Source organism: Juglans regia, chromosome 10 (assembly GCF_001411555.2).
Source record: "Juglans regia cultivar Chandler chromosome 10, Walnut 2.0, whole genome shotgun sequence".
Taxonomy (NCBI): domain Eukaryota; kingdom Viridiplantae; phylum Streptophyta; class Magnoliopsida; order Fagales; family Juglandaceae; genus Juglans; species Juglans regia.
In genome coordinates, this window is record NC_049910.1 from 32,250,270 (window position 1) to 32,262,341 (window position 12,072).

At 38.0% G+C, this 12,072-nt stretch overlaps 1 protein-coding gene across 1 annotated transcript; it reads left to right on the plus strand.

Moving 5' to 3' along the window:
- The first annotated feature begins 554 nt into the window (after window positions 1-554).
- On the plus strand, window positions 555-11,859 carry LOC109004654 (aldehyde dehydrogenase family 2 member C4-like). The gene is made up of 9 exons (XM_018983286.2): window positions 555-752; window positions 1,572-1,714; window positions 9,306-9,689; window positions 9,831-9,920; window positions 10,043-10,216; window positions 10,357-10,494; window positions 10,718-10,855; window positions 10,960-11,021; window positions 11,253-11,859. The coding sequence occupies exons 1-9, from the start codon at window positions 647-649 to the stop codon at window positions 11,524-11,526; spliced, it is 1,509 nt and encodes a 502-aa protein (XP_018838831.1). The 5' UTR covers window positions 555-646; the 3' UTR covers window positions 11,527-11,859.
- Window positions 11,860-12,072: the final 213 nt, after the last annotated feature.

A 12,072-nucleotide genomic window follows, 5' to 3' on the forward strand; every position in this document is an offset into this window, starting at 1 on the left:
ACTCCCATATTGGTTTATGCATCTTTGAACCAAATAATAATAAAATATTATTATTTTTTTATTTTTTATTTGTTTCCTAAAATTATTTTTTTATATATATTTTACAATTAACATCCACTTTATATTATCAACTTAATACAAATTTTATGTATCAAAATCATCTTAATATAAATTCTAAAAAATTGATTTTAATGAGTAGGAGAGAGAAAAAAATAGTAAACTAATGTTTGAAGAATGAATAGTGCTTCTTCAAATTCACTATTTATAACTATGCAAAAATTTAGAGATGCATAAGCTAATGTAGATGAATTTAAAGACATATTCTTTAAATTTAAAGATGAAAATAAAGATAGAGAAGTCACTATCAATGCTCTAATTAAAAAGAAAAAGTATACAACGACACTAGCTAGTGATCTAGTCGCCCACGTGCATACATATTCAACAAACGCAACCTTCTAATTTCCTCGGCCAGTCAAACTTACATAATTTTCAAACGCTCGGCCATTCAAGTCAAACTTGCATATATACCCATATATGTATCCATATCGTGAATGCAGTGTTTGTCGCAAATAACTAAGAACTCCATTAACCTAGCAAGCTATACACAAGACAGACACAGAGACAGAGACAGAGGTCAGAGGTATACATGGGGAGTCACTCCGATGATAGCTCGGCTGCCTCTTTCGTGAAGAACCCGACGATTAAGTTCACCAAGCTGTTCATCAATGGAGAATTCGTTGACTCCGTTTCAGGTTTTTAGCTTTCTACATCTCTCTATATATCTATGATCTACTTCTCCACATATCTCTCTTTATATATAGATTTTCCAGGTTATTTACATTATCCCTCTCTTTCTTAATTTCTTTCCATTTTTTACCCCAACTTTATTTTCATTACTCTATCATGACATGCTAGCTAGCAATCTGTACAAGTTAAAGCCTGAAAAAGGAAGAAAGAAGTACTTCATCTCGTTATCTAATTTACATATACGTAGGCTACAACATGCATATATTAATCGTTCTTTCAATCACCCGGGCCAAGGAATTATCCAAGAAAAGAAGGGAAAATGATGTTGATTTATACTCCAGATTACTTAACAGTTTTTGGAGAATATATATATACTTCAATGGCTCCGTAATGGATGACCAAACCCCCACTGTTCGTCATCCTCAACTCTCACGGTCAATAGAATATATAAAAATAGAAATTTAATTAAGTTAATATTTTTTGGTCAAGAAATTAATAAATTTTCGATATTTTGTTGACTGTTGGAACAATTATATGTTATTTTTAGCGGGGCAATGTAAACGCCAAGAAAAGTTTTTATTTACTCATTACAAGAAAACTGCTTATTTGTAACTAGTTAATTCCAACGACATGATTATTTACAGTTAAAATAAATCTGTTTTGATCACAAATACTCTTTTCGTCACAATTAAATAGCCACAAAAATCTATTTTTCTTGTAATAACTGGCACAAAAAGTAAGAGCCACAATAACATTCTTATTTTCAATAATTTTAATTGTAAAATAAATTCTGGGTGAATTTTCAAACCTTAAAATGACAACAGGAAAAACGTTCGAGACAATAGATCCAAGAACAGGAGAGGTGACGGCAAGAATTGCAGAAGGAGACAAGGAAGACGTTGAGTTGGCAGTGAAAGCTGCACGCCAGGCATTCGACCATGGTCCATGGCCTCGTCTACCCGGCTATGTATGTACTACTCTCTCTTATCCTTTATCTCAATACGCCTGGATGTCAAAAGTATGGGTTTTTTGTATTTTAGATGGTTTTTTACTCAAACTCCAGAAACATGTTTAACATAAAATTCAAGAAGTGCTATAGGATTTTCAGAAACATCTAATGCGTCAAAAAAATTCTCCTAAGCAAGCATAAATAATTTCCTAGAAAAAGAAAAAAAAACTTCTTCCCCATAGTGTTCAAAGGCCGTCTACTAGCTAGTACTTACTGGTTTTATTTTTTTATTTTGGGATTTTATTTCTTTTTCAAACTAGTATTTAAGTGGATATTTGAAAAATGAGATGAGATGATAATTTTGTAAATATATAATAATAAGATGATTTGTAAATAGTATTGAGATAGTTTAAGTTAAGTATTTATTGGAGGAGACAAATCTAGACTAAGGCTTGTTCGTATAGTGAGATATTGAGATGTGATGATTTTAAATAAAAATAAAATATTAAATAAAATATTAATTTTTAATATTATTATTATTTTAAAATTTAAAAAAAATTAAATTATTTATTAAATTTTATATAAAAGTTTAAAAAAATTATAACAATAAAATAAGATTATAAACCTTTGTGCATCATCAAAATTATTGCTCATATGAATTGATTGTGCTCCCAAATTTCAAGTCAAACTCAGTGATGCGACATGAAATAATTTGACCAAAGAATGTAACGGTCGCCGTCTGTGAAAGAAGGGCTTACATAATTAAGGGCTCCTTCGGACACCAGTATCTCATGATATAATTAACAGAGTTGCATGTGAACAGTAACAAAATAGATTCAATTAATAAGTTTTATTAGAATTTGAGAAATGATAGAAAAAAAATTGAATAAAAATATTACAAATTTTTTTAAAAAAATTAAATATTATTTTTTTATTGAAATCGAAAAGGTTGAAGAAAATAATTATATGAAAAGGTTGAAGAATTGAAATTGAAAAATATTTTATATCTGAGTGATGTTTGGATAGGAAATTGTGAGAAGTTTTAAGAATTTGAGTGATGTCATTACCCACCTTGTTGATGTTTTCTTCTCCAAATTTAGTTTTTGTACATATTAGATATTTGGCTCTGCTAGGGTTCCTAGGTTTGGCTTTGCTAGGATTCTTGGGTTTGTATGTTGACGGCTGCTATGGCTGCTGCCAGGGGCCTTGTTGGCTCGGCGGCTGGGAGGCTGACGTCTTATGTTGGCTCAGTCCCCACAACCACTCCCGGTGGTTGAAGTTCCTTTTCGTCCTGCGACGATTATTGATGGAGAGCACTGTGTGATTTTCTCCAAGGACGAGGTTGATTTTTCCACGGAGCCTTTCAGGCATTCAATGGTCCTAAAATTCTTAAGGCAGCGCCCCACTTTAGATGCTATTCGTTCCTTTATTCAGAGTCATTGTTGGCTAGAGGTGCAACCTGTGGTGTCTGCCATGCTTAGGCCGCGTAATGTTTTCGTGCGTCTCTCTAATGAACCGGATTTCTTGAAGGCATTATCGAGGGAAGCCATGGATATTGATTGGGTGTCCTATAGAGGATTTCACTGGTTTCTAGGGTTTGATGAGGAAAAGAACCGTCGATGGTTCTTGTCTAGGTGGTTCTACTGGGTTACCTCTGAATTTTTATCATGAGTCTTTTCTGGAAAATATTACCGCGCCGATTGGAATGTTTCTACGTTGAGATAATGCAACTAAGTGTGCTACAAGAACGAATGGGGCCAAGGTGTGCTTAGAGATGGATGCGGCAAAAGAACCATTAAATGGTATCTGGATTGATATTCCTCACTAGGCATCCAGTTTGTATGTGAAGATAGAATATGAAAATCTTCCTGCTTTCTGCCCTCGTTGTAATATACAAGGACATAACTCTAAGACCTGTCGTTGGAAGGATGGAGGCAAGAAGGTGGTGCATCGGAAACAGAAGGTGGGGGAGGAATCGAAGGAGGATGGAGGCAAGAGTTGGATGCCTAAAAGCCAGGAACAGTTCGTGAAAGAGTCGGGTGGGGCACTTATGGGTGCATATGGTCAGGGCTTGTATCGGTGATTGAACTTGGGGGTCCCAATAATGTTACAATGGTGGAACAACCAGTCCAGTAGGGTGAGAAGGGAGAGGTTATCAGGGAGGAGACGGGGATTGTGGTTGAGACTTTAAATGTGGTTGAACTTGTGGACATGGCTAGGTAGGTGGTTGTGGTTGAGCATGCGGACATTGCTAAGGTTGATGTCGTAGATGTGGTGGAACTTGTGGTTGTGTTAAGGGACGAAGTAGCGATGGCTCTGGAAGGCCCTGTGTCTAGAGATGGTTCTGAGGGTGTGTTGGAAGGTACATTGCAGTTGGTTCATGTGGTGACAGAGGGGCTTTGTTTGGTGCCGGTTGAGGTGTCTAATCCAAATAGTGCAATGCTGATTGTTACTGAGCAGGTGGTCCCTGCCAAGGAGGCGGTGGATGATGATGTTGTTATGGAGATGTCAGAATCGCATGCGATGGTTTTGCATGGAGAGTGTGTTTCTGACCCTGAATGTGATGATATGGGGCATTTGAGCAGTTCAAAGGATTGTCCTTCAGAGGGAGAGTCTTTAGAACGAACAAATGTGGTTAGGGGTGGGAGACTTCTTAGAAGCTCTACTCGGGTTCCTAGCATACCCTCTTGCTTAAATTTATGATGTGAAAACCTTTCTTTTGGAATATCCGTGGGATGTGATCATCACGAAGGAGGTTAGGTAAATTAGTGAAGAAGTTACGACCGAATTTGGTCATGTTGGCGGAGCCTTTTGCTAGTGAGTTGAGGCTCGAAGCTTTGAAAAATTCTTTGAAGTTTGACGATTGTTTTTCTAATCAATGTAGTGGAGGTAAATTATGGTTGCTTTGGGGGGAAGGATTACAGGAATCGGTCATGAATGAAAGTGATCAGCACATTACGATCTCTATTGTGTATGATTCTAAACTGTTGTTTGTCTCTGTGGTTTATGCGAAATGTAACCATATGGACCGCCAGGCGTTGTGGAGGTTGCTGCAAAAGGACATGCCGCAGGATGACCCATGGTTATATCTTGGTGATTTTAACATTATTAGGGAGGACGCAGAGCGATGTGGGGGTCGGCCTTGGTTAATGATGGCTATGGATTAGTTCAATGCACTTATTGATTCGTGTGGGCTGTCTGAGATGAAGTCGGTTGGGAGTAAATTTACATAGTGTAATGGACAGCTGGGGTTGGTGCGTAGTTGGTCAAAATTAGATCGTTGCTTGTTAAATATGGAGGCTATTTCTTTATGGCCTGATGCGGGTGTGTCCTTCTTATCTAGCTCCAGTTCGGATCATGCTCCAATGTCTTTTGTGTTGTCAATTTTGGGCTCTCGGTATGGTCCCTCCTCCTTCAAATTGCAACAGATGTGGGTCTCCCATGAGGGTTTAAACGATGTTGTAAAAGATGTATGCCAGGTGCAAATGGGGACTACAGGTTTATTTCGTTTAGCAGGCAAGTTGAAAAAAATAAAAATGGTTCCTATAGATTGGAACCTTCAGGTTTTTGGGCGTACAGAGAATAATATTCAGTGCTTGGAGAGGGAAATTGAAAGCTTAGAATGTTAACTACAATTTAGTAAGGAGGTTGAGGTGGCGTTATTATTAGCAAAGGAGGAGCTAGCTATTTGGTTGCAACAAAAGGAAACTAGATTATCAGAACAGGCTAAGCTTAGTTGGGTGGAGAATGGGGAGGCTTCAGCTCAATTTTTTCAAGTCTTTCACATCTTTATCTAAGCCTCTTGTGTAGGAGATGCAATTGAGGGATGGTACTCACTTGGATACTCCTGAAACCATGCATTTGGGAGCCGTGGATTACTTTAGTAATTTCCTTTGTGCCAGACAATGTAGAGATCTCTCTGACTTGTCTTTGTATGTGGAGAATATTGTTGTGGAGGAGGATAATAGTTCTCTCCTACAGCTCCCTTCGATCCAAGAGGTTAAGGATGCCATGTTTTCAATTCCGATTGATAATAGTCCGGGCCAGATGGTTTTGGATCTGGATTTTATAGATCGTGTTGGGATATCGTGGAAGTGGATGTGGTGGAAGCAGTTAGAGATTTTTTTCGTGGGGTTCTTTTCCGAGATTCTATTCAGTTTCATATATTGTTCTAATCCCAAAAGTGCAACAATCATCTGGTTTTGATAAATTTTGCCCAATAAGCTTATGTTCGGTAATATATAAGGTGTTCTCTAAAATTATGATTTGTAGGTTATCTCCTATTCTGAGTAAAATTGTCTCGCCTGAGCAGGTGATTTTTTACCCAATAGAAGCATTTATGAAAATATTGCCTTGGCTCAAGAAATGATCTATATGATTAATAGGAAGGCTCAAGGTGGTAATGTTTGGATTGGGATTTTCTATTGCATGTGATGGCTTCTTTTGGTTTCTCTTGGCGTGTCTGTGAGATAATCAGACAATGTATTTCGACTCCGTGGTTCTTGGTAGTTATGAATGAGACGGCAAAAGGTTTTTTTTTGAGTGGTCGTGGGCTACGCCAAGGGGATCCACTTTTCCCATATTTATTTATTTTAGTGGAAGAAATGTTGTCTAGATTGTTGAAGCATAATTTTGCGTCTGGTAAAATTGTTCCTTTCACTCTTTCCCTTGACACCCCTCTCATATCACATTTGTTGTATGTTGATGACGTTATTATTTTTGCTGATAATGGTCAGTCTACTCTCAAAGTAATTAGAGACATTTTTTTACAATATGAGGATTGGTCTGGTCAGATGGTAAGGAGAAGTCGGCTATTTTTTTTTTCCAAATATACTACTGTTGCCACGAGGCGAAACTCTTTGCGAATGACGTCCTTCACGAAAGGGGTGTTCCCTGTGAAGTATCTGGGGGTTCCGCTTTCCACTGGTAGGTTAAAGGTGCTGGACTTTGATGACTTGCTGAGCCGCATTTGAGGAAGGTTTGGGGGGGGGCGGCAAAACAAGCTACTATCCGCTGGTGCTCATTTGATTCTACTGTGTCATGTTGTGGCTAGTATTCCTGTCCATTTACTTTCTGTGATGCATGCGCCTAAGGCTGTGTTTAGTGTCTTAAATCGTCTCATGAGCGGTTTCTTTTGGGGATCATAGGATGGGAAACCAAAACGAAAATGGGTTGCATGGCAACAGCTCTGTAGGCCGACTTAGGAGGGAGGTATGGGTTTACAAAATTTGGAGGAAGTTCAGTCTTCTTTGTTTATGAAATTTGCTTGGAAGTTGTTGACTCAATCCTCTTTATGGGCCAATTTTTTCAAAGTTAAGTATATTAAAGATAAGCATGTTATGCTGGTTTGTTCTCGGAATGGCTCTGTTTTTTGGCGCAGTGTGGTGTCCATGATTTCGAAAGTTTTAAATCAGTCTACCTAGAGGTTATGGGAAGGGCAGGTGTCATTTTGGAGGGATCCATGGTTGAAGTCAGGCGCTCTGGTGGAGTCATGTACGATAACTGCACATCCTGAGTTGAAGGTGAGGGAGTGCAGGCTTGAAGATGGTTGGGATGTGGACTTGATCAAAGCGTTGGTGGGTGATAACAAAATGGAAGAAATTTTGGGCTATCTTGGTGCGCACAAGGAAGGAACATATTTACTCATCTGGAAACCGAACCTGAGTGGTGATTTTTTGTCTAAATCGGCTTGGGATTGTATTTGAATCCGAGCCCCGAAGATTAGTTGGTCTAATTGGATATGGCATTTGGCATTGCCTAAGAAATATTCGGTTAATTTGTGGAAGGCAATGCATTTTGCTCTTAGTTTTGATGCCCGTGTGAGCTCTTTGGGGATTCCGATAGTTTCAAAATGTGAATGTTGTTCTCTGGGGAGTTTAGATGACCAAGACCATGTACTTGCTAAATGTATGGTTGCAGCTAAAATTTGGCGTCGTGCGTCCTCCTACCTGGGCATTCCTTTTGATCCGCATAGACCATGGAAGGACAAAATGGAATGTTGGTTCCGAAGAGCTAGTCACTCCATTCAAAGAGGTAGTTTATTCGGGCCTTGTTCCCATCATTTTAACATGGTCGCTGTGGGTTTGGAGATGCAAGGCGCGTATGGAGGGTAGAGTGAACTCGGTGGAGTCCTTATGGTTGTCTATAAAGGCGGCCATTTATTGGGTGGGCTTGCGGATTAAAGCTAGTAAGAAATTTCATTCTGGTGATGAATAAATTTTAATGGCGTTTTCAATCCCAGTAAAGGGGAAAAAAATAATCGGGTTTGTCTTGAAAACTAAAAAAAACCGGTGGGTTGGTTTAAACTAAATGTAGATGAGAGTTGTTTGGAAAATCCTGAGCATATGGGGGTCAGTGGTCTTATTCGGGATGACCAAGGGGGATTAAAATTGGCTATTGCGAAAAGATTGGACCTTGGGACGAATAATATGGCGGAACTTTTAACCCTCTATTATGGTTTGCAGCACTGTCTGGAGTTGGGATTACAACAAATAGAAGTGGAGCTTGATTCTCTCTTAATTGTTAATTGGCAGGAGAAGAGGCGCTTTGGTATTTGGTACATCGAAGATTTTTGGGAGGAAATAATATTAGATGCTTTCAAGCTTGAGGCATATGGTCAGGCATGTATATCGTGAGTGTAACGTAGGGGCAGATTTCTTAGCGAGGTTGGCTTCCGAGCATGATTCTGGGACGTGGGTGGTCTTCAGCGCTATTCCTCATCAACTAAAAGGGATTTTAAAGGTTGACAGGTTGGGGCTGCCTGCATGCTTTGCGTCGTTAGTGCATTGGGCTTAGACGTTGGTGGTTCTTGTGTTAGTCAAAGTTGGTGTTTGGAGTTATGTTTTACGGATTGGTTTTATTGGTTTGGTTCTTGCGAGGGGGCCACTACATGTGTGGCTATTGGCTCTTGAAAAAAAAAGAGAGTGATGTCATTACCCACGTGTTTTAGATAAAATCTCAATGTTTTTATATAAGAAAAAAATATATCTTTTTCCATCCAACACACATCCTTTACTCATCAAAATAAATTTCCATATGTCAAAATACATCTTATATAAATGATTATGTATTTTGGTTTACGTGATAAAAAAACATAAAAATCAAAAAAACTTATTAAAAAAAAAAAACTCAACAAGATATATTTTTGCTAAATATTATTTCAATGAACCTCGGACGTACTTTTAAAGGTACAATGTGAACATGTTTAAAGAATCTTATCTCCTCATATTTGCTGATAAAACACAAGTGTATGATTGGAATTGGAGTACGATTCTTTGAATATATATTTAAGTACTCAAACATCATAAAAAAAAGCATTTTTTATGCATTTTATTGTAACGCTTTCATGAGTTTAGTACTACATGATGCAGTACCAATGAGGTAACGTTCACGTCCATGAAGATGTATGAATGATTTAATGATATTAATTGACGACGGTCACTGATGATGTATGAATTTGAATGGAAAATCTTTTGACAAACTTACATAATTAAAAGAATATTGCAAAATAATTTAACTCTCGACTTTTTGGTGGAAATTCAGTGGACCAAAAGCTTGCAACATATCATGTAAATTATCATTTATTTTCCTCTCTGGTGGGGTTTTGTAGGAAAGAGGAAGGATAATGATGAAATTCGCAAACTTGCTCGAAGAAAATGTAGAAGAATTAGCTGCCCTGGAAACAATTGACTGTGGAAAGTTGTTTAGTGTCGCCAAGAACATGGACATTCCAGGTGCAGCAAGTTTACTCCGTTACCATGCTGGTGCAGCTGATAAAATTCATGGTGAAGTACTGAAAATGTCCCGTGAACTTCATGGATACACTTTGCTCGAACCGATTGGAGTCGTGGGCCACATTATCCCTTGGAATTTCCCCACCTCCTTGTTCTTCATTAAGGTTAGCCCGGCTTTAGCTGCCGGATGCACTATGGTCGTCAAGCCTGCTGAACAAACCCCTCTGTCAGCTCTCTACTTTGCTCATCTTGCTAAGCTGGTAAGGGTCAATGAAAAATATAGACATTCTTTTTTAGATGCCATTATTATGGCTTATGGTGGTCTTTTCTGTCTCTTGTGAACTACTACTCCAACTAAAATCTTTCCCTTTCACCTATACCTTTTTTTTCCTCTTGTCAAGGCTGGCATCCCTGATGGAGTGCTCAATGTTGTAACCGGATTTGGACCAACAGCTGGGGCTGCCATAAGTTCTCACATGGACATCGACGCGGTATGCAACTCCAAATTTTTGCGATTATTTTGAGTAAACCTCACGGCCAAGTTTATGGCTTTAGATTGGATATAAATTCATGTTCTTGAATCTGCTATATACGCTTGTACTCAATTTATCAGGTTAGTTTCACTGGTTCGACAGAAGTAGGACGCAAAGTAATGCAGGCCGCAGCAGAAAGTAATTTGAAAGTGGTTTCACTTGAATTAGGAGGCAAGTCACCCCTTATAATTTTTGATGACGCCAATGTAGATATGGCTGCCGAGCTTGCTATCTTGGGCATTCTATTTAACAAGGTAAAATAGTTTTTATTTTTATTTTTTGTTGTTTTAACAAATTTTCATTTTAGAAAGATATTTTATATAAAAATGTTGCTCAAATGAAAATTTTTCTAACTGATATATTTATATATCTGTATATGTATATATATTTGTAGGGAGAAATATGTGCGGCAAGTTCTCGTGTTTATGTTCAAGAAGGGATATATGACGAGGTTGTGAAGAAATTAGTGGAAAAGGCAAAAGCTTGGGTAGTTGGGGATCCTTTTGATCCTAAAGCTCAACAAGGACCCCAGGTATATATGATGTGAATTGCTTTCATGAAAGTACAAAGGAACATATATAATAACAAACCATGCAGCTAGCCAACAATAACAAGAAGGGATACAATCCTAATATTCCTGGAATTGAAGCCTGGAATCCCATGCAATAGAACTGCGAAGGACCCATGCAAGTAGTAATAATAATAACAACAATAACATATGGCAAGCCGCTTGTTTTATATGAGTAGTTTTGCAGGTCGATTTGAAGCAGTTTGAAAGAATTCTTTCATACATTGAGCAAGGCAAGAGAGAAGGAGCAACCCTTTTAACTGGGGGCAAGCCCATTGCTCGGAAGGGATATTACATTGAGCCTACAATTTTCGCTGACGTAAAGGTATATACTTAAGTTGTTACTAAAAACTAATGATTATATAATTTTTATTCTAACAATGTCTGTCTTTCCTTCTTTGCTGTTATTCTTGCCGACTTGCTGATCAGGAAGAAATGCTCATAGCGCAGGATGAAATATTTGGACCAGTTTTGGCTCTTGCAAAGTTCAAGTGAGTACAATTTTCAGTCAAATTTATTCACAAATTTCGATATCAAAATGAATGTATTATAATGAGCGAAATGGTTGTTCCCTCCAACTTCGGTTCCACATATACAGAACTTTTGGTTTCATGCAGCTCCATGTTTTTATTTTCATTCTCCTAATTATTTTTAGAGATGGTACTTGGCAGCTTGATAAAAGCGCTCTCTATTTTGGCTTATGATCTGGTGAATAATTACAGAACAATTGAGGAGGCGATTAAGAGGGCCAACAGCACTAGATATGGCCTAGCAGCTGGCATCGTGACAAAGGACTTAAATGTGGCTAACACCGTCTCAAGATCAATCCGTGCAGGCACCATTTGGATAAACTGCTATTTTGCTTTCGACAATGACTGCCCTTTTGGAGGGTATAAGATGAGTGGTTTTGGAAAAGATTTTGGAATGGATGCCCTTCACAAGTATCTTCAAGTGAAGTCGGTTGTCACTCCCCTTTATAATACACCCTGGCTTTGAATCAACGTCATGGCTAGCTAAATCTGGAAAATACACAAACCCTCAATATATATACTATTGTCATGGAAGTTACGTATATTTTTAGTGGCTCGAAGGATATGCATTGCAGCCAGCTCAATATGATCTTAGGTTCTGTACTTTGTCATGTGCTGCATTATAATCTTTCGCTTATGCATAAAAAGCGAATGCTTTCTTTTATTTGCTGCTACATTGTGTTTAATTAAGGTCAGAAATGTTTGGCAAGGAATTGTTGTTAGTCAAAATGTTCTGTATTACCATGACATCTATTAGAGTATGTCCATAAAACTGCTCGATGCGATTGCATTAAGGAAAGATTCCCAGGGTGTGATACAGAATGCCATAAAAGCCTGGAGTATGTCGTCTTATCTAACATCAATTGATTTTAAATGAATTCGGTGATCAGAAAATATATATCAAATATGCAGCAGCTATCATGGAGGCTTGGAGCTGTTATTTTCCAACCTACAGTTCTTTTCCAGAACAAACTTTGAATCTTATAATAATATGGATACAGCTGTCCAAGCA

What these genes read in the sequence shown, in the direction of transcription:
- LOC109004654 (XM_018983286.2), top strand. Translation starts at nt 647, where the DNA reads ATGGGGAGTCACTCCGATGATAGCTCGGCTGCCTCTTTCGTGAAGAAC. An exon ending in AAGCTCAACAAGGACCCCAG is followed by an intron (nt 10,495 to 10,717) that starts GTATATATGATG and finishes GTAGTTTTGCAG; the next exon opens with GTCGATTTGAAGCAGTTTGA. An exon ending in CAATTTTCGCTGACGTAAAG is followed by an intron (nt 10,856 to 10,959) that starts GTATATACTTAA and finishes CTTGCTGATCAG; the next exon opens with GAAGAAATGCTCATAGCGCA.